The sequence below is a fragment of the Vipera ursinii genome (assembly GCF_947247035.1).
Source record: "Vipera ursinii genome assembly, chromosome: 2".
Taxonomy (NCBI): domain Eukaryota; kingdom Metazoa; phylum Chordata; class Lepidosauria; order Squamata; family Viperidae; genus Vipera; species Vipera ursinii.
The window spans coordinates 33,010,666-33,037,469 of NC_139513.1; the positions used below are offsets into that span (position 1 = coordinate 33,010,666).

General features: G+C 40.3%; 1 protein-coding gene across 1 annotated transcript in view; it reads left to right on the top strand.

Moving 5' to 3' along the window:
• Nucleotides 1-1,922: 1,922 nt before the first annotated feature.
• SYNPR (synaptoporin) overlaps nt 1,923-26,804 on the top strand; it is a gene marked incomplete at its 5' end in the record, with an annotated part of 150,421 nt that continues 125,539 nt past the window's right edge. Inside the window, 2 exons of the mRNA XM_083356083.1 lie at nt 1,923-1,940; nt 2,114-2,179. Coding sequence (XP_083212209.1) covers nt 1,923-1,940; nt 2,114-2,179 — 84 coding nt within the window. The remainder of the gene's footprint in view (nt 1,941-2,113; nt 2,180-26,804) is intronic.

The following is a 26,804-nucleotide window of genomic DNA, read 5'->3' on the forward strand; positions in this document are numbered from 1 at the left end:
GATGTATCATGACATATCATGATTTTTCCCCCCATTACTGGGAAAAATGAGGTGGGTGTGGTTTTGCCATGATGCATCCGGCCCACAGGCTGGCAGTTTGACATCCCTGGTCTAACTCATGGTGCTTAGCTTGCCTTAGCTGGCCATTTGTCACCTCTGGAAATATTATCCACTCAAGCCTGTCTCAGGTTTTGTAACCCCTGATAAGCCTTTCTGAATATTCTGTGCTTGCTTAAATTAAAGTCCATCCTCAAAGCTATGGAATCTAAGATATTCCTAGAAGTCTCTAGAGAGCTTTCCAGGTGCAATAGCTAGCAATTCTCTTAAGCTACTGTACAATGCTGCTGGAGAATTGTAAAGTAACAAGGGCTGTTGACACTGTCACTCTAGCTGCCCAGCACATTCTCCCTACTTACAAAGAGCCCTGAACATTCCTTGCTCGACTAAGCAATTGTAGATGGCATAGCAAATCAGTAAAGATACAAATCCGATGTGAATTTGAACCAGCAGAAATCAGAATGGCTGGTTGTGTGCCAATGAACAGCAAAAAGTCTGATTTCTCCACCGTCATTCCATTCTTGCTGTACTACCCAGCAGAAGGGGTGTTTGTTGTTTTTGTCTGTGCCTGTAAAAAGGTAAAGGTAAAGGTTCCCCCACACATGCGTGCTAGTCGTTTCCGACTCTAGGGGCCAGTGCTCATCTCCGTTTCAAAGCCGAAGAGCCAGCGCTTGTCCGAGGACGTCTCCGTGGTCATGTGGCTGGCATGACTAGACGCCAAAGGCGCACGGAACGCTGTTACCTTCCCACCGGAGTGGTCCCTATTTTTCTACTTGCATTTTTACGTGCTTTCGAACTGCTAGGTTGGCAGAAGCTGGGATGAGTAACAGGCGCTCACTCTGCTACGCGGCACTCGGGATTCGACCCGCCAAACTGCCGACCTTCTGATCGACAAGCTCAGCGTCCTAACCCACTGAGCCACCACGTCCCTGTATGTGCCTGTATGGGAGGGCTATTCAAGCCTCCCCCCCCCAGACAGACAATGGAACAGATTGGCCTTCAGAAGTTGTGGGAGCTTCATCACTGGAAGCTTCCAAGAAGAGACTGGACTGCCCTCTGTCAGAAGTGGTGCACGGTCTCCTGCTTAAGCGCAGGGGGGTGGGGGTGGGCTAGATGACCTCCCAGATCCCTTCCAACTCTGTTATTCCTGTTACCCTAAACCAGGGGTAGGCAACCTCGGCTCTTTTATGACTCATGGACTTCAACTCCCAGAATTCCTGAGTCAGCTATGCTGACTCAGGAATTCTGGGAGTTGAAGTCCATGAGTCATAAAAGAGCCGGGGTTGCCTACCCCTGCCCTAAACGCTAGGCTTCTTAAAAGTTCACGAGGAAACTGAGCGTCAATGTTGAAAATTGCATTCAACAGGGGCAGCCACCAGCCTGCCACCAGCTGGTGCTACCATAGGCAGGGGCGTTGCGCGGGAATAGTTATGGCGTGGTCGTGGCCAGGACCGCCTTGCTTTCTTTCTCGGTTTCTGCCTCCTCAAACCTCGGAGAAGCTGAGGGAAACGCGCTGGGATTGCCCGGGCAGAAGCCGTCTAAAAACCCGCCGTTACCTGCGCCCGTCCTCAGTTCGACCGAACCCCCCTCACGGCTGACAAGGCGGCGGCAAAGCGAAGGCGCGAAGGCGGGCAAGACCGCCCCTCTCCTCTCTTTCTCTCCGCCCAGCGCGCTCGGCTCGGCTCGGCTCGGCTCGGGCGTGGATATTTCTCCGGCAACTCTGCTCGCCAACCAGCCGGGGCTTTTCGCCTCAGGCGACGAGCCTACCCTTCTCCCGGACGCTCTTCGCAACTGGGCGCCGCAGCCACAGTCGCCCGTGCCTGGAGCGGAGCCGAAGTTTTGCGCGCCGAGAGAGCTGGGCAGGCATGGAAACCGTCGACGAGGTAAAGGAGCCCGAGGAGGAGGAGGAGGAGGAGGCGCGCGGGAAGGCTTAGCCACAGGCGCGCGAAGGTTGGGATCCCTTCCCCTCCCCTTCTTCCCCTCCCCTCCCCGCTCCGGGCAGCCTCTGACTTTGTCCTGTGTTGTTGTTGTTGTGTTGTTTTTGTTTTCCTCCCAGCTGGCCTCCAAGGGCAGTTTCCGGGCGGTGAAGGAGCCCCTGGCTTTCCTCAGGCTGCTGGAGTGGGTAAGTCGGACAGCCTGGCCATAGGTGGACGAGTCAAGAGAGGCGAGGGGTGTGTGTGTGTGTGTGTGTGTGTGAGGGAGCGTTTGGGGGAGATGGCGCGGCGTGGATCCGTCTTTTCCGGCGACTCCGAGAGTGGCTGAGAAGAGTAAACCACTGGTCGCCCTTCAGTGGTTTTGCGTTGGTTCTGTCCCGTCCCCCCCACCCCGTACTGAGAAAGGGTCATTTGTGAAGCCAGACCGTCGGCTGTGAGGCGATTGTGGGTGCGTTGCTTCGCTGGCGGAACACCTGCCTGAGCACCTGGCTCTCGGGCTAAAAACCGGTCTTTAAAGGAGCGCAGGTAGTCCTCGACTTACGACCACAACGGAGCCCAGGCATTTCTGTCGCTAAGCGAGAACCGCTGTGAAGTGAACCTCGGCCCGTGTTGTGACTCCTCTTGCCCCAGTTGTCTGAGCGAATCGTGGCAGTTAGTTATTCAGTAAACGCGTCACCCTGGGGACACTTGCAACCGTGGTAAACGTGGGTCAGTTGCCAAGGGTCCGGATTTTGATCAGATGACCGCAGAGAGGCTGCGGCGGTCGTTAAGTGTGGGAAAAAAAAGGGTCACGAGTCACTGTTTTCAGCGCTCTTGTAACTCTGAATGGACATCAAACGGACTGTCGTAAATCGAGGACTACCTGTATAGAATGAGGTTGGTTTGCTGAGAGACAGAAAGTGGAGGAAAGCAAAGTGGTAATGCTTTTTTTTCCCCTTCTTTCCTCTAAGATAAGAATTTGGAGGGGGTGGTGGGTGAGTGAGTTTTCTAAAGTATAAACACCTGACAGGGCACATGATCATCTTAGCAACTGGCTTTCAAAAGGAGGAAGAACAGGGCAAAACAATAACCGAGCAAAACAGGTTCAGGCATCCTGTTATGTCCCTATAATTTACCACAATTATCCCTTCCGAGAGACCTATTTACCACTCTGAATTGGTTTAATGTCTTCCCCTGGCAGCCTATAAAACAAACGGGAAGAGACGATCTGCTGTGAATTCCTCATTTGCCTCGACCAGCTGAATAGCATTTTATATCCTTGTTTCTGCGTGTTGATTTGATATATTTTCTCACTTCATCAAGGGAATGCAGCAGTTCAAATGCAAACGGAGATATTTCCCTGTGATGTTCCTCTTCACTATCCTCTTTTATTTAGCAAAGTAGTCTCTGGGCTTCAAGTGTAAATTAAGGTGGATAATTAGTACAATAATGTCAGTGCTTTCAGGAAGGTATCTGCAGGTCAAATGACATCAGTTGCAGCAAATTTGAAGGAGGAGGAAGAACTACGTATCTGCACGGAAAGTTCAGAGCATGTCAGGAAGGATTAATCACATTCCTTTTCACATTGAGCTAGGGAATTATGTAATATACACAGAGTATGTATGTTGACTGATTCACTAGGAACTTACGAGGCTAGTGATCTTTAAAGAGAAAAGTTGTTTTTTTATTCCTACCTTTAAATATATTGGAAAAAGTATATTGGGACCGATTTTCCCAAGGCTTCTAAAATCAAAGAAAATATGTTGATGACCATCTTGACATTACTTTTTCTACTGCTTTGATCCCCTCCAAAAGAACTGTACTTTTTGTTTAAAGATTTGTGGTGGTGGATTTCATTAAAATGGTATTTGCGTAAGTTGTGTCTTCTAATGAAGGGTTCCATGATAGCAATTTGCCACTTGCTGGGAACGTCTTGAGGTCCAACAAAATACCCTTTGAAGGGCATATAACATTGATGCTTCAAGATGAATTAATCTAAACACTGGCATTTGACACAGTAATTATCTCTGTTTCAAAGATACCACTAAGTCTGAGAGGTTGTTGGCATGTTTCCACTCAAAATAAAAAAAGAGTACAGAGAAGGTTCAGCTGGAAGACTAAGTAAAATAAGTAGAAAAGTGGGCTAGAAGGTCTTTCACAAATAATGATGCAATTGTTTTCGAAGTCTTGATTAATCCAGAAAACCCAGTTTTTTTTACCATTGTGTAAGATCTGATACACACGCTCTGGGTCCCATCTATTATAGCAGGGCTTCCCGATCCTTGGGCTATGGACCGGCACAAGGAACTAGGTCGTGCAAGCAAGTGAAGCCCCATCCATGTACGTGCAGGATCCAGGCAGTGTGTAAAACTACACTCTCTGGGTTTTCAAAACAACCGCCCTCCACAGAACCGATCACTTCTGCCCAAAAGGTTGGGGGCTGTTGTATTACAGGGTCTCATCATGACATCCACTCTCTAAAGCAGTGTTCCCCAACCTGTGGGCCGCAGCCCACTACTGGGCCATGGACTGCTGGCTACTGGGGCATGGGACAGGCTGGCCAGTGCATGCACACACATGTATGCACTCACCCCCGCTAGTGCTATTAAAACAGAGTGCCACACAGCAAAAACGGTGCACCGCACGGTGAAAATGGGGTGGCTCTAGCGCCCGCAGGGCAAAAATAGGGTGGTGCTAGTGAGTGTCATGTGTGCACTGCCCTGTTTGTGTCACGCTTGCTCACGGTCCCATTTGTGCGCGCTCTCTCTCTCCCGCTCTCTCTGTCTCTGTCTCTGTCTCTGTCTCTGTCTCTGTCTCTCTCTCTCTCTCTCTCTCTGTTGAAGATTAGCGTGCCTATCCCCCCCCAATGGCCATGTTCCCTGAAGAATTCTGTGAATAGCTAAACTTTCTCCAGAATGATGTGTTCTCAACCTGGTTTTTCAACAGTTATACCCATCACCCAAGTCTGAAACAACAGAGAGATCAAATCCCAAGGCAGATCTGGCTTGTAAAAGTATATTACATTTCATAGAGTACATCCCTCACTGTTGTACTTGAAGGTAATCCTGAACACAGAGTTTCCCAAAAGATCCTCCCCAACTGCTATTTACACCAATATAGTTATTTGTTTCTACTTCTCTGTGTGCCTCAAAGGGTACTTGTTCAATATGCATTTACTAATGTCCTAAGTGCAGTGTTTATTCAGTGTTCCTTCTGTTTCTATCCCAGATAGAACAAATATTTAATTCTTGAGTCAAAATAGTCAACATCTGACTCCTAAGTTGCTGCTTGGCTAATATTTTAATGGTGAACAGTTTTAAAATATTTTAGTGAAAGAAATAAAGCAAAATGTGTTAGAATTTGGGCAGCTTTTTTAATTCTTGAAATTATTATAGGCATGTATAACCACCAGAACTATTGGTTCTTTCGGGAACATGCTTGCTAAAAATGATTAAAATCAATTATATTTAACTTAAGAAAATTTGATATGGATTTATTCTTGGCCTTGAGCAAGGCAAAAAATTCTGAGTTGAGTAGTGGCACACTACGGCATGGAGACAGGTTACCTACATGAGGCTGGTTAGTGCCCTTAAGGCCCTTCCCCTGCTTTTTAATTAATTTTTAATGTTGAATTTTAATGATCCTTGATTCCATTTTAAAATTTTATATTTTATTTTCAGTTTTTATGTTTTTAACAATTTATTCGTACACAGCACAGAGTCCCTCTGTGAAGGAGGTGGGAGGTTTCTAAATGTAGATAATTTGGGACAAGATTTTTTCCCATAGTTGTGTTTATGCAAGTGCTTATCAAAGTAATCCATATGATAATTCAACCAGGAATGTCATGGTGTGCCCGTGGTCTCTCATCACATGAATGAGATATGAATGAATAGAATAATATAAATAGATATCACTCCAGTGGGACAGCTAGGGTGTTCTGAGTGAAGCGGTAGCTGGTGCCACACCTACTTGCTAGCCGGCTGGTGCAAAGCTAGTTCGCCCCCTTTGGGACACTGTGAATAGCAATCTTAGGCTGCCAGAACCACTTTTTGGTAAAAAGTATTGTAGACTTCCCTAGTTATGTATGCCATAAGCTATATGGCTTGTTGATCAGAAGGTCAGCAGTTTGGCGGGTCGAATCCCGAGTGCCGCGTAACAGAGTGAGTGCCTGTTACTCATCCCAGCTTCTGCCAACCCAGCAGTTCGAAAGCATGTAAAAATGCAAGTAGAAAAATAGGGACCACTACGGTGGGAAGGTAACAGTGTTCCGTGCACCTTTGGCATCCAGTCATGCCGGCCATATGACCATGGAGACATCCTCGGACAAGCGCTGGCTCTTCAGCTTTGAAACGGAGATAAGCACCAGCCCCTAGAGTTGGAAACGACTAGCACGCATGTGCGGGGGAACCTTTACCTTTACCTACATATATATATATATATATATATATATATATATATATATATATATATATATATATATATTGCTCAAAAAAATAAAGCGAACACAAGATAAGACATCCTACTATTAAATACAGTACATTGTGTTGTTTAAGTGTTCCATATATATATATATATATATATATATATATATATATATATATATATATATACATATATATATATATCTCACATGAATCTCTGAAAAGCAATTGAAGAAGCAAACTAAAAATAGAAAAGCTATTAGAGGTGCCAGTTAGGCAAAGGACTTTAATCACAGGAGAAACATTTGGAATTACAATGATAGTCAACACTGCACTGATTATCTTGGGGCTCATCTGTAACTATATTCATCTTCCCCAACCTGGTGCTTTTGGGCTGTGCTGGAACTGCAACTCTAATTTCCCCACTATTGCTGCCCCAGTGCTCTATTGTTGTAACTGTCCATAGAAACCTAGAATCACAAAGGGTGGAAAGGATGATTTAGTCCAAACTATTCCTGTTCGGCATCAGAATCCAAGTAAAAACACATTTGGGGCTGTCCAGCCTCTCCTTGACCAGCTACAGCAAAGGAAAATTCACTTTTTTCCAGTATTTACTTCTACGTTGAGCTATTGTTAATGTATGGGAAGTTTTCCCTAACACTTGACAGAAATCTGTCTTGTAATTTTTAAATCAGTGGTGGGATTCAGCTGGTTCTCACCACTTCAGCAGAACCGGTAGCCAATTTTTTGTTGCCCAAGCCCAGAATGGATTTCCAGAAGTGGCATCAACACAGAGAGCCGGTTGTTCACATATGTGAATCCCACCACTGACTTAAATCCATTTTCTTTATCATATACTTTGGAATGTACCTTCTGTTTTAAAGCCATTCAGGTATTTGAAAGGGACCATCATGTTCTTCCTATCACTTTTTCCCCCAATTCTAAACATACTCAGGGCAAAGGATGAGAATTTGGGCAAACTTTGCCAGTGGAGGACAGGGAAGCCTGGTGTGCTATGGTCCATGGGTTCACGAAGAGTTGGACATGATGTAGTGACTGAACAACAACAACACTATCTAAGGGGCTGCTGCAAAGAAGAGGGGTTCAACCTATTTTCTAAAGCAGGACAGGAAACAATGGATGGAAACTAATCAAGGAGAGATCAAACCTAGAACTAAGGAGAAATTTCCTGACAGAACAATTAATCACTGGAATTACTTGCCTTCAGAAGTTTTGGGTGTTTTTTAAGAAGAGATTGGACAACCATTTATCTGAAATGGTATATAGATTATAGAGTTTTCTGCCGGAGCAGGGGGTTGGACTAGATGACCTCCAAGGTCCCTTCCAACTTTGTTATTCTGTGATTCAATTCCTCAATCTCCCTTCCTAAAATTTAATATCCAGTCTTCTAGCCATCCTTGTTCTCCTTTCTTGCAGTTTCTCTGCATTAGTCTTAAAATGGGTACCTAGAAATGAGTGTAGTACTTGAGATAGGCTCTGACCACCATTGAATAGAGTGAAATAATAATTTCAGGTTGTATTTATACTAATACAACCTCAAATTGCCTGGATTTTTTTATTATCTGATGGTATACTGTTGACTCATATTGAGCTTGTGATAAACTTTAACTATAGGATCCTTTTCATAGCACCGTTAAGAAGATGGACATTCTTCAGCATAGAGCTGTATGTTTCTAAGTGAAGAAATTTGCACTCTGTTGCATTCTGCCAATTTCAGTTCACTTCTCCAGATAATTTTGAATTCCTCTTTTCTGGGACTGAGGTCTCAAAAATGGGTGAATGAAAGAAGTACACAAAATGATCCACTGGAACACCAGGAAGAAAACATTAGAATATCTGTATTTACTTTTTGTCCAAAAAATAAGAAAGAAATTAAACTATACTGCTGAACATTATATGTATGCACATGTAGGGTATTCTAATGAAAATATGTTCATTCTGCAATGGAAATATAATAATAATAATAATAATAATAATAATAATAATAATAATAATAATAATAATAATAGTAATATGATGATGATGATGATGATGATGATGATGATGATGATACTTTTAACACCATCAAACAACAACATCTTCCCATCCCAGGTTCTTGAGAAGGGCTTGACAGGTGGATAAAAATGGCAAATCCAGACTAAACCTCTGGCTGTGACCAACCATAACAATAAATGATGCTGGGTGGTTAAGGTGCTGGCCTAGAAACCAGGAGAAAGTGAGTTCTAGTCCTATCTTAGGCATGAAAGCTGGCTGGGGGACATTGGCCCAGTCACTCTGTCTCAGTGCAACCCACCTTACAGGGTTGTTGTGGGGAAAATAGGAGGAGGAAGTTTTATTAGGCACGTTTGCCACCTTAAGTTACTTAAAAGGTAAAGGTTCCCCCGCACATGCGTGCTAGTCATTTCCGACTCTAGGGGCCCGTGCTCATCTCCGTTTCAAAGCCGAAGAGCCAGCCCTTGTCTGAGGACGTCTCTGTGGTCATGTGGCCGGCATGACTAGACGCCAAAGACGCATGGAACGCTATTACCTTCCCACCATAGTGGTCTCTATTTTTCTACTTGCATTTTTACGTGCTTTCGAACTGCTAGGTTGGCGGAAGCTGGGACGAGTAACAGGCGCTCACTCTGTTACGCGGCACTCGGGATTTGACCCGCCAAACTGCCGACCTTCTGATCGACAAGCTCAGCGTCCTAACCCACTGAGCCACCGTGTCCCTTGAGTTACTTATAAAGTAATAAAAGCAGAATAAAAAAATAATATATAAATAAATATTTTAAAATTTCATTTTGTTTATAGGCCTGTGTACCAAAAAAACTGGGCAGCTTATAATTTAAAAAAATAACCTATTAAATGAAAATGCAATATAACAGAAGAGCAAAGTGCAAAGACGCAACAGCAGAACAATATGAGCATTAAGGCAACAATGTCTCCAAGTAACAGGCATGCCTTCCAGCCCATTAAACCTGGCTACTACTTGCAGCCTGTTTATCAGAAAATAAGACACAATGTTTTCAATCAAGTTCAATTCTACAAAAGTGTCCAAGTGTAGAATTTGTTCCTTTATTATTATTTCACAGTGACCCTTAAAAATCCAGTTTTCCTAATTTTTGAATGCTTTTTGATGATTTGAACAAAGCCTGACAGATGTGTAACTTCAGATTTCAGTAGCTGTCTTTGAAAAAAAAAGATTAAGTAAAATGACAAAAGGCACTAAGCCACACAGTACCTTGATTTCCTTAGTCTAGCTGAAAGATCTTTTTTAAATATAATAATAATCTGCTTTTTTCTGTCCTTTTAATTTTTATTTATGTTAATATGAATTTCCATTTATCCCAAGGCAGAAACCAAAAACTCTTTAATATACAGATAAGGTTAGCATACTGTATTTATCTTTCTATCTATAGATGAAACTTTGCATCACATTACGGCAATCATCAGATGATCAAACCTAACAGGCAACAACTGTCAGCATACATCAGAAAAAGTGATGGGAGTATTTGATTAAAATTGTACTGAAGAAACCCAAATATCCCAGTTCAATGAACTTTGTTGAAAGTAGACACTCTTGCTAGACAAAAAATTGTTACTGCAAGGCAATCATTTAGTTCAGTTATGAGAGCCAGCTTGGTTTAGCAATTAAGCAGCAGTCTAAAAATCAGGAAACTTTGAGTTCTAGTTCTACCTTAGACATGAAAACTGGCTGCTGACTTTGGGCCAGTCAATCTCTCTCTCAGCCCACAACATACAGCTTGGGCAACAAGCTGATCAGTTGTTTCCTGCTGCAAACAATGGATCAATACTCACTTGAATTGGGGGGGGAAGCAGACACTGCACTTGCAGCGCACTGCACTAGGAAGAAAAAAATCATTTTGCGTAGTTTTACGAAGACATTTTCTTAATGATGATGATGTTGGAAGGTACCTTGGAGATCATCTAGTCCAACCCCCTGCTCAGGCAGGAAACCCTATACTATTTCAGACAAATGACTGTCCAGACTTTTCTTAAAAACTTCCAATGTTGGAGCATTCACAGCTTCTGGAGGCAGGTTGTTCCACTGATTAATTGTTCTAACCATCAGGAAATTTCTCCTTAGTTCTAGGTTGCTTCTCTCTTTGGTTAGTTTCCATCCGTTGCTTCTTGTCCTGCCTTCAGGTGCTTTGGAGAATAGCTTGACTCCCTCTTCTTTGTGGCAGCCCCTGAGAGATTGGAAATGACTGGACGCTGATCAAAATGGAAAGGTATCCAGAAGCTACAGTTGGCTCAAAAGCTGTCTGCTAGATTTTTAACCTCAGCAGATAAAACATAGCATCTATTTTAATCCCATTTCATTTTCATTGGCTGATTAGTTGCACTCACAATAAATTCAGTATAGTAGTTTAATATAGACTTAAGTTTAAAAAACATGGAAACTTGTCTGCCTATAAATACTCTGCTGTATTACTCTGCTTAAAATCAGTGATCTTTCTATGTATGTTTTCAGTAATTGAGGTCCCATCATAGACACAAGTGACAAGCTCTTCTTAGTGGTACATGCTTATTTTGGGAATGTCCTTCAAAGAAAATATATTATAAATGCTTTTCTTTTTCCACACAGTAGAAATGTGGCTTTTAAACCACATTAGGAAGTGTTTGGTGACAATCTCTTCTGTAAACTGATATGGTTTACTGCTGCTTCAATACTGTGATATATATATTATTTATTATTTTATATAGGTTTTAATTCAGCAACATTAGCTAAATTGACTTGTAAAGGAAGAAAATGATTAGATAATTTACATAATAACTTTTAACAAATTGGATCAAAATTTAAATTTTCTTCTTACTGGTCTTTGCTGAATTAAATATTATATGCATATCTGTTTTAGTTGACAAATTTACAACATTGTACACTTAACAGCATCCACACTTGATCTATTATAAAGCTCCTTATTTCAGACAGAGTATATCTCAAGTTTCCCATCCCATTCTGAATAAGTTAGATTAAACTCCTACAATTCTTAATAGACTTTGGGCCATGCGGGTTCTGAATTTTGAGGAATGCAATTCATTACATCTAGAAAGCACCAACTTAGAGAAATGCCTTATATAATCCATGGTGTAAACCAGGGGTCTTCAAACCTGGCCCTTTTATGACTTGTGGACTTCAACTCCCAGAATTCCTCAGCCAGCATGCCTGGGAGTTGTAGTCTACAAGTCATAAAAGGGCCAAGTTTGAAGACCTCTGGTGTAAACGATAAAATAAATACCACCATCACCACCATCCCTCAATCGTATTATTTAGTTTTAGTCTTCCAAGTGTATGAGTGGTGTGATGACCTAGAGGTGAAGTCACTTGCCTCACAATCAAAAGGTTGAGAATTCAAAACCTGGCAATGATAGATGTTTCTCTATCAGGAGACAAAGATAAAATATCTCCTGCGAACTCTGCAAAGGTGTCAGGAAGGGCATCCAGTCAGTAAATGGTCAGCTCCATTCAGTCACCCCAACTCCATCTTGAAGTAAGGGATTACAGGGTCATAAAAAGAAAAATAATCTTCCAATTGGATATTAATGAAAGTGGGAGAATACAGCCATTCCCATCCTTGCCACACGTCTCAGCTGAGGGCAATGAAACAAGTCAGGAGAAATCTAAAGTGCAAATTTAGGAAAAATCTCCTTGATTCCGACTGAACAGAAGTGAAGAATTATTTATTTACCAACTTATTTATTTCCACCATTATTGTTTTTTATAAATAACTCAAAGTGACAAACATACCTAATACTCCTTCCTCCTCCTATTTTGCCCACAACAGCAAATCTGTTTATTGAAGACTTATCACTGGATTTTTGTTGAGAATTGTACATAAAGAACTTTTTCCCAGGAGGTGCTTTATTATGTAACACATGTCATGACAAAATGAATCTTTTAGTGCTCTTACTATGAATTATAATGGATATTTTATCCCTTATTTCCCTCATTAAGAGATTAATCATTTCCAAAATTTTAATGGGGTCTGAGAAGAATGTTTCTTACTTCCATTTCAGCATTCTTCATACATGTTAAGTTATTAAACCAGACAGAAAGTAACTTAACTGGCTTTTGTGATGATGCCCTGCTTCAGCTAAACTTTATGAGGTTAATGTTTGTACTTTTAAGATTTTTTTTTGTTCCATCCTGTGAGAATAATACTGATTCAGCTAGCCACTAAATACCAAATTGTCCCTCAGACAAATCATGTTAGTAGTATTAGAAGATTTTGAGTCTTTTATACATAAAATCTCTATTATTTAAACATTTATCATTTTCAGCCAGTGCACAGATATTATGTATTTGATCAGTGGGCTTAAAGATTAATTAAATTATTAAAATAAGAGACATTTAAACATCCGTGTCTCAATATTGTACTGGCAATCATTTGATTTGAAGGAAAAAATGAATAAAAGGGGTTATTAGTTAGGGTAGGCTACCAAGAACAGATTAGTGGAAAATGTAGATAAAAAGTTAAAGTAGAGATTAAAGTAACGACCCCTGAATAGAACTAAAACCACTACCTATATTCATAAAATCAATGTGGTTGGAAGTAAGTAATGTCTAAATGTTGTAAGCTTGGCAAGATTCCCAAGGTGAGAGAGCAGAAGAATAAGCAGAGGAGAAATAATTGTGACCTACATAACATTCCTGGGAGGAAGAAATCTGTGCTACCAAGAATCCTAAATGAATTTGACCTTCACAGAACATATGTATGTGAATGAAACCCAAGATTTCATGTAAGTAAATAAACCTGGAGGGAGCCTGATCTATAACGTAATGTGGCTTTTGGTATATTACTGACTCTAATTTCATTAAGAATTAGCAACTGTAGAACTGTTGACCTGTATTTTTAAGTAGGGATTGATACTCTTCATACCAATGTTTTCCATCTCTTATAATCCCACATAGAATATTTGCAAAGTAATTAAACAAGATTTTGCTGTTTAGAATAATTATGATTTTTTTTCCTGAAAGAGATATGATGCTATCAGTAAATACTAGATTTTGTTTTAGTTCCAAAATCTGAGGCTGGAGTCCCTTAGTGCCAGTTACTGAGAAACAACAGTGAAAAAAAGATTGTTGCTTTTATATCTTGTGTGAAAACTGTGAAGCCAACTAACACTGTGGAAACTGGATACTGACCAGATATATCTGTGATTGTGAGTGTTTCTAAGACATAGTGTCTTGGGGAATAGCAAAATAACTTAGTTTTACCGGTTGCTTCAATTGCTTTGTTTCAGAGTGAGAAATTGTGTAATCATCTTTTCTGAGTTGTATTAAATACCTTACCTAGTATAGCTTCTGATTTATTTTACGAATTTATTTTATGAAGAATGGCATATTCATGGACTGTATAACTGCCCCATCATCTATGAAAATCAGTTTTATTTAGGAATATATATCAATAGTTCTTCTCTTTACAAAAAATGTAGACTACCTCTCTGAAATTTGGCAGTTTCCTTTCAACGAAAGGGATTACTACGTGTTGCTACAAAATAGGGAACCCTACTGATAACCAATACAACGATTTCAATATCAATTTTACATTACAATAACAATTCTCACCTGGAGCAGCCTGGATCAGTGCTTCCTCTCATATCACATCCTCAGACAATGGGTCAGGTTATAAGTGACCCATTCTCAAAATGGCTAAATTGACTTAGTTGATCTGATCTACATTTATTGCTTTCTGGATACCCTTTATGTGTTTTATTTTTTTGCATAAAACAGAAAAATGAATTTATGATTTATGGTTTTGATGATTAGACAGAATAGATGGAAAGAAGAGGTACATTTATAATCGTACTTATAACTATTGTAAATAATATTGAAATCTACTTCTTTGTATTTTTTTCTATTCTATTTTTCTATTACTTTTTTTCTCCTTCCTTGCACATTTAGCTTTCTCTTTGATTTCTTTCTTTTTCTTACTTTATATTAATTTGTATTCATTTTTAATCTTCCTTTTTAAAATTATTAAATAATTATATTAAATAGGGGAAAAGTGCAGAGGAATATCTATAGGGCTGGTATGTGTAATATTCTAGGTATCTCACAGAGATGGGATGGATTCTCTTGGAATTAGGTTCTGATTGGGAAGGTCCAATCAAGATGTTTGAAACATGATCTTGCTGTGCTATATGGAAAGTGTTACATCTTGTTTTTCCTGAGGAAGTAGATAAAGTTCTTGGAACTACTAACTGGGTCTCTTAACTATTTATTGATCCATGTGGGTTATGGCCTCTTAAAGGCTGACATGGTTGAGTCCTTACAGCGGCAAATTTCTCCTTGAATGAAGAGATGATTCTATCTACCTTGAGGAAAATAGCGTCAGGCATGAAAGACAAGGACTACACATGAAGTTCCAATTTAACTGATTTATTATTACTTATGCCTAGGCATAGGAATTACTCAACTAACCATTAGCATTATTTTGGCGCTGGATGAAATTCAAGAGGGCTTGGTGGTCTTAGTCCATTTGTGACTACATAGAGACTCTACACTGATTCCTCTTTTGACCTTGCCCCCAAATTCTCCTTCTCTTACAGTAGTAGTAGTATCCTTCTCAAGAAACAATTTCTGAACCCATTAGGGGAATAATATTTATATAGTCTCTGACTTTTCCTTTTTGGGAAAGATTGTTGAGAAAGTAGTCAGATATCATCAGTATGCAGATGATATTCAGTAATAATATTGGGTTTTCATTGACCAAGAGGTTCTGGTAAGGTGTTGTTCCAGTGTATGGAGGTTATTGAGATATACTGGGACAAAGTGGCTTAAATTCAATCTTGACAAGACAGAGGGATTCTGGTTTCATGGTTTTTCTGGTGCTGAGGATTTTCCATCTTTACTTCTAAATGAGGCTTCCCTTCTGCAGACAGAACTGTTATTCAACTGGTGTTTTTCTTTCAATAGCAAGTGGCAGCTATATCCAGGAAAACAGTTGCCCAAATGTGAATGGTACACCAATTATGCCTTTCCTATTGGAAGTTCTTGCAATGTACAGCAGTGAAAGTTGGACCATAAAAAAGGCTGAGCGCCAAAGAATTGAGGCCTTTGAACTGTGGTGCTGGAGAAGACTCTTGCGAGTCCCTTGGACTACAAGGCAATCAAACCGGTCAGTCCTAGAGGAGTTCAACCCTGACTGCTCTTTAGAAGGCCAGATCCTGAATTTGAAACTCAAATACTTTGGCCACCTAATGAGAAGGAAGGACTCACTGGAGAAGAGCCTAATGCTGGGAAAGGGTGAGGGCAATAGAAGAAGGGGACGACAGAGAATGAGGTGGCTGGATGGAGTCACTGAAGCAGTAGGCGTGAGCTTAAATGGACTCCAGAAGATGGTAGAGGACAGGAAGGCCTGGAGGAATGTTGTCCATGAGGTCGCGATGGATCGGACACGACTTCGCAGATAACAACAACAATATATATAGCAGCAGTCCCCAACCTTTTTGGCTTTGTGGACCTTTTGGTGGCAGCAGTGAGGGGGAGGAAGGAAAGGGGAGGAGGGAGAAGAGGGCATGCATGAAGAAAGCTTTGTGTGGTAGCCTGATGCTTGCATGGTCCAGTTCCCAATGAGCTATGGACCAGTACTGGTCCATGGTCCGGTGTTTGAGGACTCCTGCTATATAGGGTCCACAAGAAGCTATAATGTTTTCATTGTGCATCATGTACATAACCCTTGATGAAATATGGCATTTTAAAGTTGGTTGTTATCCGTATGGTAAGACTGATCTCAAGAGAACTAGTTTGGTCCAGTTGTTAGGGCACCAGGCTAGAAGCCAGGAAATGGTGAGTTCTAGTCTGACCTTAGGCACAAAGCCAAGAAAGTGATTTTGGGGCAGTCACACATTCTCAGTCAAACTCACCTTACAGGTTGGTTGTTGTGGAAAAATAGGAGGAAGAAAAAGTATTATGTGTATTCACCATTTCAAGTCATTTATAAAAATAATAAAGGCAGGATATAAAATAAATGTCAGTAACAGATGAGGCAAGGTTATTTAAGGGAAGAGCTGTAATTGTTGGAAGAGTTGTAACAGTATGAAATACTATATTTCGTTTCTCCAAAATATTTAACTTAACACCCTTCATTTCACTGGGAAAAACTTTGCTGCAGCCTGGGATCCTGCTGTCGTGGCTGAATTTGTGCCAAAGCACAATGATTTCTTTCATAAGAATGGTTGATCATTGAGCTAAATTCAAGACACTGGTACTTACTCAGAAGATCTGAAGTGTGTTCTTTTCTATCTTGGATTTTGTACATAGGTACACACAATTTTTGCATGTTCTGAGGCTTTTTGGTTGTAAGCTAACCATAAAGACTAAGACATTTAAAATATCCACCAAATATCCACCAAATAAATCCAGGGCTGTAGTTTATACTGAGATCTTGAAATAAACTTCATTGCCAAGAACAAACGTACCCAGTTATTCATCAAGAGATGGATGGATGGATGGATGGATGGATGGATGGATGGATGGATGGGTGGATGGGTGGGTGGATGGATGGATGGATGGGTGGGTTGATGGGTGATAGAGAGAGTACGGATAGAGAGTTTTTTCTGGTAAGTGTAGAGCACTGTCATCTAGTGAGTCTAAATTATGGGATAGTTAAGACAGACATAAAGATACAGAACATATATTTAAATATATATATATATATATATATATATATATATATATATATATATATATATATATATATATATATATATATATATATATATATATATATATGTAGATCTAGTGTCTCGGGTTTCTTCCCGCGTTCCTTTCATCTTCAGAAAGTTGTGGCGACGTTCTGAAGATGAAAGGAACGCGGGAAGAAACCCGAGACACTAGATCTACACATACAGACACCCGCGAGAATCTACGAAAACATATACGGTATATATATATATATATATATATATATATATATATATATATATATATATATATATATATATATATATATATATATATGTTTTCTGAGGTTTTCGCGGGTGCCTGTATGTGGATCCTTGGTTTTTCGGGTTTTTCCCCGCGTAGAACTAAAGGTGTAGGCGCAACGTTTCGACGGAATCCCATCCGTCATCATCAGGCTTTAGCTTCCTTCTTCTGGGAGAAGCATGTGGCTGTTTGTTCCTCTTTTTTAAACTGCCAGAGGGGGTGTGTTCTGTGGAGGTGTGCTCTGATTGGGTAGGGGACCAAGTGTGTTCTGATTGGGTGGGAGTGTGTTTTGAATGGTGGGTGTGTTCTGATTGGGTGGGGGGTTGTTCTGAGTGGATGGGCTGGTCTCAGCTGCCAGCTCCAGACCTGAGCTGGTGAGTTGTGCTGCTTTTGTTCGGCTTCGTGTTTGTGGTGGTGCCATGTTTTTATAGTGGGTGTCAATTTGCTTATTGTGTGGTTTGGAGGGGTTTAAAGTGGCTGATGTTGCAGCTGTAGTTAGGTTTCTGTTTTGTGGTTGTGTGTCTTTATCGTTGTGGGTTCGGATTTGCTTTTTGAATGGTTGTGTGGTGGTGATGTCATGTGATGTTATCATGAGTTTGGGTTTGGTATCATTCTTGGTGGTTGGGCGTCGTCTGTCAATCAAGGCGGGTTTCCAAATGGCTGGTAGACGAGAGGTATCATCTCGTTTATTCATGCTGTGGGGGCGTTTTTCTATCTCAATGGCTTCTCTGATTATTCTGTTGTTAAAATGTTCAATGTTGAAGGATATATATATCCTTCAAATACACATTTTGAAAGTTGCTTAGGAAAAAGTCATAGAAGAGGAATAACAAAATTACAGGTTTGGAAGGAACCTTGGAGATCTTCTAATCCAATTTTCTGCTCAGGCAGGAGATCTTATTGTATTATGAACAAAGGGCTTAGAAATGGTGATGGAGCACCCACAATTTCAGGAGCCAAGCTGTTCCACTGACTAATTGTTCTCATTGATAGAATATTTGTCCTTTATTCTTGGATCTCTGTTTCATAAGCTTTCATTCATTACTTATTCTCCAGATGCTTTCGAGAATAGCTCAATAAGTTGGCTATAACAACATATTGTAGCTTTATGTTCAGAATTATTCTGAAAAGCATTTGGAGAAGAACAAACAGAAGAAGCTGCAGATAGCATGAGCTTCCGGAAGGCATTTGAGGATCTTTGTGGTGGACTGGTCCAATCAGCCCTTTCTAAGTGTAGCACCACATGACTGCCGTCTTGCCTGGCTATCAGTTCAGAAAATTCTGGTGTACTGCATAAAAGCTTATGCCAGAGTTTATGTATTTAATCACCTAAAAGTGAGTTATACTAGGCACAGAGGCCCTTGTTGCTAAGTTGATGGGCAGACTTGAATTTGATTTTGCTTGTTTTCCTTAAGAAACCTTAAGACTTGGGTGTTTGTGCTGTGTCATACAAGCAGAGTCATTCCTCTGGAAGCCATATCATCATCTTTGTCAACAATACATTCTTAAATGAGGACAACGATGAGAAATACAAAAGAGAAATGTTAATTGAAGATGGTTAGCTTTTTTCAGTAGGAATGACAGGGAGTGTGCTCCTGATTATGAAATGCTTGATAGCAGATGTGAAGCACTTTGGAGAAGGATTACCAGATGGTTAAATGATTAACTTGTTTCCATGGAGATCATAGAAATAAAGTTTCAGAGATTTAATGGACACATTAAATCCATTATATAGAAATCTGTGAATTAGTACATATGTGCCAGGTTTTTTTGTGTGTCATTAAAAAAATGCTAACTTGTTTGACATGCCATGGATAGCTTCTATAACAATCTTGTCACAAACCTGTGCTGTCCCTTCTAGAGGCATAACACATTTTTAAAGAGGGAGGGGAATTATTTTGGTAAAATAGTTAGTGCATAGTGTGGCAGCATGGGCAGTTTTTGAGGCCCCCAAGGATGGCCCAAGTAACAATGAGCTGCACTGACTACTACTTCTGGGTGCAATTCAAGCTGTTGGTAATCACCTTGAAAGCCTTTCATGGAATGGCTCCAGCCTACTTGTGGGTCCATCTCATCCCACTGGAATTGGGCCGTCCCATCTGTGCCTGCAGGGGAGGCTCTGTTGCTCGAGTATTCCAGGCGGTAGGGTCCAGAAGAAGGGCCTTCTCTGCTATTGCACATGCTCTTTGCCCCCCAGAGTGAGGTCTGCTCCAATCCTCTCAAGCTTTCATAAGACCTTAAAGACCTGCCTGTGCCACTTGACTTGGGGCTCCAATGGTGATGGGGTGTGTGGGGGTGGTGGTTGAGAGATGGATTAATAAACAGAGCAACCACTTTCTTCCACCTCATCTTCTTCCCTCCCTCATCTTTTACTTAGGCTCGTGTATGTATATTTTTATAGTATTTTATTTGTATCGTTTATAGATGTTGTATAGTTTTAGCTTTTTCACATTGTAAGCTGCCTAGGGTTACCCTGTGGTGACCCTGTAATACATTTGATAAATATAATAATAATAAAAAAGTAAACCTGGAGCCATATGAATTGTTCAGTTGTAAAGGTGGTATGGGGTGCTCAGTGTGTTGTGCTAACAGACTATGCAAGCTAATGTTAAGATTAAGAATGAATAAGTGCATACTAATTTTAGCCCGTGAAGTATGTCAACCTGCAAAAGTGTTTGTCTGAACTGTTTCAGAGCACATCTCCTGATAGTGGCTGCAATTTATTTGTGGAAAATACTTCACGTAAGTGGCAGCAGGGGGATGTGCCAGTGGTGGTGATGTCAAAGGGGCAAAATGGTGGCTGGAGCATCGTGATCAAAGTTCTGTCCCTTTGTATGTAGGTTTAGGAACCCAATGAGTATGTGGGACTTAGATCATGTTACTGCAACTATAGATAGTCCTCAGTTTGCAGCCTGTCACTAAGCATTGAAAGTTACAGTTCAAAGTTATGATGGACTGCCAAAAATATTTATCGACCTGGATTCAAAGTTCTAATGCACCCCCTCCCCCTCACAGTTATGTGATTGCATTTTGGCTACTCAGCAACTCACCCACATTTACGGTTCTTTGCAATGTCTTAGGGTCACATGGCCATGTTTTCTTCAGTTTTGTGATGAAACACCAGTGTTTACCTCCTGTTACCAGCAAAAAAAAAAACCAAAGCCAATTGCAGGCAGTGGATTCACTTAATGACCATAGTGATTTGCTTAATGACCATCACAAAACATGTTATAAAATCAGGTCAATCATTTGATGATCTGCACAATGTATGACCATAATTCCAGGTTCAATTACGAGGGCAATTTGAAAATAAACCTCCATTTGGTTATCAATGACAGACACTTGCAGTTACAGAACTTTTATTATACGCATCAGAAAACCTACATTACATTACTTTTTGACATAATCGCTATTTAAATTGAGGTACTTGTCATAACGTTTTACAAGGTTTGAAATTCCTTCTGCAAAAAAAATCTCCCGCCTGGAAATAAAGCAACCCTGTAACAGCATTGTGAACCCATTTGGTGTGTTTTGTGCTCCTCAGAAAGGAGTTTTGGTACCCAACGAGCACAGAATTTGCTGTATCCCAAATTTTCTGTCACTACCTCGTACAAAACAGTCTGAGAAATTTGGGGAAAGTGTAAAGAAAGTGCAGATATCGTGAACCGACGGACTTCACGGACCTTTTTGTCAATTTCCTGCATGAGTTCATCGCTGATGGGCGGCCGCTTCTTGTCTCATCGTGCATGTCAGTTCGTCCATCTTGAGACATGCGACACCATTGGCGTATGACACCTTAACTCATCACATTTGATCTGTAAACATACACAGTTTGCGATGAATCGCAGCTGTCGAAAGATTTTTCGTGTACAGGAATCGTATTACTGCACGCACTTCATATTTGGTGGGATTTTCTTTTTTTTTATTGAAAAGTTTTAAGATACAATTTTCCTTTAAAAATCCCCCCTTCCCCCTCCCTCCTCCCCCCCCTACCTCCCCCCCCTCCCCCCTCCCCCCCTCGACTTCCCAGAGCTAAATACAAGGTATATATATAAAAAGCAATCATAAACAATCATATACTAACAACTATAAACTCTAAAATCCATCACTCTCTAGCTTATATAGGATAAAACAATCCTTAGTAATATTGAATATGTATAAAAAGAAACTAAAATAAGAAAAGAAAAAAAAAACGAAAGAAGACTTATTCAAATGCTACATAAAACTTCTTAACCCTATACTTGTTCTGGATAAACTCAATCCATTTTCTCCATTCCATAATATAGCGTTCTTGCGAATGATCTTTCAAATAGGCCGAAATCTTCGCCATCTCTGCCAGGTCGGAAACCTTTAAAGTCCACTCTTCTATGGTCGGCAGTTCCTCTTTCTTCCAATATTGGCCTATCAAAAGTCTTGCTGCCGTAATTAAGTTCAACATCAACTTGGTGTCCACAACTGTAGCGTCTGCAATTATTCCCAACAAAAAAAGTTGCGGACAAAACTTTATCCTCTGTTTAAAAATCTTCTGCATATTCCACCAGACTTTTATCCAAAAAGCCTTAACCTTCTTACATGTCCACCATATGTGAAAATATGTTGCATCTTCGTCACCGCACCTCCAACATTTAGGCTGATAATTCGGATACATACTTGCAAGCTTTTTAGGATCTAAATGCCATCTATAAAACATTTTGTAAAAGTTCTCTCTTAGATTTTGAGCTTGAGTAAATATTTGGTGGGATTTTCTATGGCAGGGTTCATTTCCAATTGATCTAGTGTTATCCAGCAAAACTGTAACACAATCTTCTCCTTCCACTCCTCATTGCCTACTGAACTACTGCGCACGGCGCCCTAGGATGGGCATCGCTATCCCCGCCTATTTATCGCACATGCTCAAATGGAGTTTTATTTCCAAATTACCTTGTAGAACAGGGGTGTCAAACTCAATTTCATTGAGGGCCGCATCAGCATTGTGGTTGCCCTCAGGGGGCCGAGTGGGTATGGCCAGGGTGGGCGTGGCCTACTGGGTGGGCGTGGCTAGAGTGTGTATGGCCTACTGGGTGGGCATGGCCAGCTCTACATTGTTCGCATCAAGGGTGCCTATGGGGGCCTGGGCAGGAGTGGGACAGATCTGAGGGTCTCTGGCAGAAGGAGGGTCTCTGGGCCAGGGCCAAGGCAGTGGGAGCCGTTCCCTCACTGTTTCCATGATGGCTTCGCGGGCCACATGAAACCACTTCGCGGGCCGGATCCGGCCCCCGGGCCTTGTGTTTGACATGTCTGTTGTAGAATCATAAGTTAAGGACTACCTATACCATCATGCCTGTTTTGACCCCCCGTTAAGGATGTTTCTATTGGTATCACAAATTTTCAAAAGGGGGAGGTGATCTTTTTTTACTTTTGGCAGATCTGTACCCAAACAGATCAAATCCATCAATAACATAGAAAAGCTTGGGTTGCACCATTTTGAGCTCACGGTTTTTACTAAAAAGCCTATGTTTTTATGACCTGCAGCTGACGTCATCAGCTTAGCTATTTAATAACATTTGTTAATCAGAAGAAGTGCTACCAGTTTCCTAAATTTAGGTTATAATAGACTAACTATCTTCTACAATATTCATAACACACTTTCCCCAGTTTAGGAAATTATTTATTTAATTTAACTGATGCTGCAGCTATTGTTTTTGAGATATCATGGTTTACAACTTGTATTTGTTCTTAAATTATTTTTCTCTTTATTGTATTTGTAAACCTTAGTGCTTTGATTTATATATGTTTTGCAATTCAGTATAATTTTACATTTTGATTTTGTAGTTGTGCAAGCTGTCTTTAAATAAACAGGTAGAATAAACTGCATAAGCAGACAAATGTCACACCTGTTAAATGTCAATGTTTTTATTTTTTGCTCTCTGTGTTTTGAATACAAAAACACTTGTGTAAGGGTCATAACTAAAATGTTAAGATATCAACATATACTGTGGCTCTTGTATTTTCTGCTTCAAAACACGCGACCTAAGTTAGAGGCAAAATGACTTTGTGTTCCAATATTTTTCTAACTTGAAATAAATAACAAAATGCAGAATCATAAAAATAGTTGACATTAAATTGATATATTTTCCTTGCAACTTTTTTTTTTAAAAAAATCTGCATTAAATTAATTATAAAAAGAGATTTTGACATTTATAATACAATTAGTTTTAACCTCTGGAGCCATCTACTTACTAATACAGTAAATTGGTTCATGGGTTTGGCATTTTATGGATCCCACAGTTAGATTTTACCCAAATAAATTTTCAATTTTCAATATCATATTTATGATATCATGGAGGGTGGCCATGTAGGATGGCTTGTTTGTGAGCTAAGCAGGGGAAAAGCACAGTAATTGGAAAGAGCAGGCAAAGGAGAGCCATTTGATGACCCTGTAGAGCAGGGGTGTCAAACTCAATTTCACTGAGGGCTGCATCAGCATTGCGGTTGCCCTCAGGGGGCCGGGTGGGTGTGGCCTGGGTGGGCGTGGCCTACTGGGTGGACGTGGCTAGAGTGCGTATGGCCTACTGGGTGGGCGTGGCCAACTCTACACTGTTCTCATCAAGGGTGCCTATGGGGGTCTGGGCAGGAGTGGGACAGATCTGAGGGTCTCTGACAGAAGGAGGGTCTCTGGGCCAGGGCCAAGGCAGTGGGGGCCGTTCCCTCACTGTTTCCAGGATGGCTTCGTGGGCCACATGAAACCACTTCCTGGGCCGCATCCGGCCCCCGGGCCTTGTGTTTGACATGTCTGCTGTAGAGAGAGGAAACAGATAATTGAAACCGCTGTTTCTGCTGCTTTTGCTTTGAGTGAAGAAAGGTAACATGTGGGCACAATGAAATGGCATTGTCTGTGATGCATAGTATTAGTATCTGCAAACAGGGCAGGTTAGAATCCCACTGATAGAGATGGCTATACTTCAGAGTTGGTGGGATAGCCATAGGAAGGTCATTGTATATTATTAACACACACCACATTCTCCCTACTGGATTATCTGTTGTTGTTTTTTTCCTATCTCCTTTGATTTATTTGGTAGTTTTGAATAATGTTTGCTTTCCCTCCAGGTAATCATGGCATGTTCCTGGCTGGTGAAAGTGTTTTCGCTTGACGTACAAACATATTGGATATTCAGTACAGGAGTTTTGTATTTCATTAATTTGCAAATAGTTTGTAGCTTTTTTTTCACGAGTGGAGGCAAATATTTTTATTTTATTTATTTTATCATATTATTTCTTTTAAATTTGCATCAATATATATTGAAAATATCTTTCCCGCTTATCTGTTTTTTTTATTCTGAGGAAGTCTTTGAGGAGGTTTCCTATCTGCCATTTCTTACTTACATAGAGCAACAATGTATCAGATTACAGACAAAGAAATGTGGGTGACATTTGAAAAAGAGACCACTTGGTAACATGCAAAGCTTAGTAGAAAGGACTCAAGATTGGGCAAAAGTGGACATCAAGCACCATATTGTTTATTTCCTTTCTCCTCGAATGTCCCACCTAATAAGGTAAAGGTAAAGGTTCCCCTGCACATGCGTGCTAGTCGTTTCCAACTCTAGGGACTGGTGCTCATCTCCGTTTCAAAGCCGAAGAGCCAGCGCTTGTCCGAGGACGACTCCGTGGTCATGTGGCCGACATGACTAGACGCCAAAGGCGCACGGAACACTGTTACCTTCCCACCGGAGTGGTCCCTATTTTTCTACTTGCATTTTTACGTGCTTTCGAACTGCTAGGTTGGCAGAAGCTGGGAACGAGTAACAGGCGCTCACTCTGTTACGCGGCACTCGGGATTCAACCTGCCAAACTGCCGACCTTCTGATCGACAAGCTCAGCGTCCTAACCCACTGAGATTACAGACAAAGAGATGTGGGTGACATTTGAAAAAGAGACCACTTGGTAACATGCAAAGCTTAGTAGAAAGGACTCAAGATTGGGCAAAAGTGGACATCAAGCACCATATTGTTTATTTCCTTTCTCCTCGAATGTCCCACCTAACACCCTCCATCATATCATCCTCAGCCCATCACAATTAGCATCATGCTGAATTCACACTTCAAAATGTATTTACCTGTTAGGGCCTATAACATTGTATTAGGAAATCTCCATTCCCCTTCAAAATTTTAAGATAGAGTAGTTTTTTGTTTAGCATTTTCTTTTTGAATACAAATATAAACATTTTTGCCATGAAGTTAGAGTTTTCCTAGTTTAGAGAAAGAATGCAATTTTCCCTGCAAGAGATGAGTTTAATGACTCATTAAAGTTGGCCTTTAGTTTTACACATGAACTAATTATAGTTTAATGTTTATAGTTTGAAAATATTTGGGGAAATTAAATTGCTGTGTTATTTTATGTTTATACTAAATCTTGATATAATAATTATCCTTTAACTTATTCTGCAACTTGGAGATGATGTTGATTTTAAAAATCTTTGGTTTTCTTAAAATTCATTTTTAAATTATTTTTTAATATTCCTCTATGACCTAAAGGAAATCCTCATTTGGCTTATGCAACATCAGAGTCATGTCATCTGCAAAGATACACAGTCTATTATCCTAGTGTACTGTAGCTGCCATTGATGTGTGAATTATTCTGGTAATTTCAGTAACAGAGACTCAAGTAACATAATATTAAACAGAAAAGGCAGTGGGCCACCCTTGATGTAATTATAGTTGTGAGTCCAAATCATGGATCCTTACAACTACATTTGATTTAAGCAAAGTTTCTGGGATATAAAAATTTAAATTTATATAAATTTAGCTCCAAATTTTTATTTGTTTTTCCAATGTCTTAAGCAAAAATGGCCATTCAAGGCTATTGAACCATTATAGATATGTAAAGAAAATAAAGCTGTGCTTTTTTAAAATTTTCACTCCACTGGTATAGAATTAAGAAGGAATCTAACAAGATATCCAATCTATTTGCTCTTGATACATTCCATATCGATAGCGCTATTGAACCGAATCACTCACTGAACTTAAATCTATTGGTAGTTCATTTTCACCTTAATTGGCTTCTGTTTGTTGCTACTTCAAAGTGTTAGTTTTGACTTTTACAGCTACCCATGGTATGGAACTCAGATTCTTAAGGATTGCTTATTCTTAAAGATTGTTTCTCCCAAATAAACGTATTCCTTTCTTCAGATGAAACCTTCTCTGAATGCTTTTTGCATAGCAAATTTAGAAGGAGGCTACGCAAACAACAACCTTCTCCATTACAGTATATTTTTTCCTCTTTGGGTGGCTTGTCCAGTACTTACATTGTTAGTTTTTCAGTGCCAAGATCATTTTAGAGAACACTTTTTAGGGGGTTATTTTAATGTATTGGTATATTAGTTCAGCTGTTACATATGGAGATTCCCAGTCTCGAGTCTACAATATGTTTGTATTAATGTTTAGTCCTTTGTGACCATGCTCTTATTTATTCCTAACA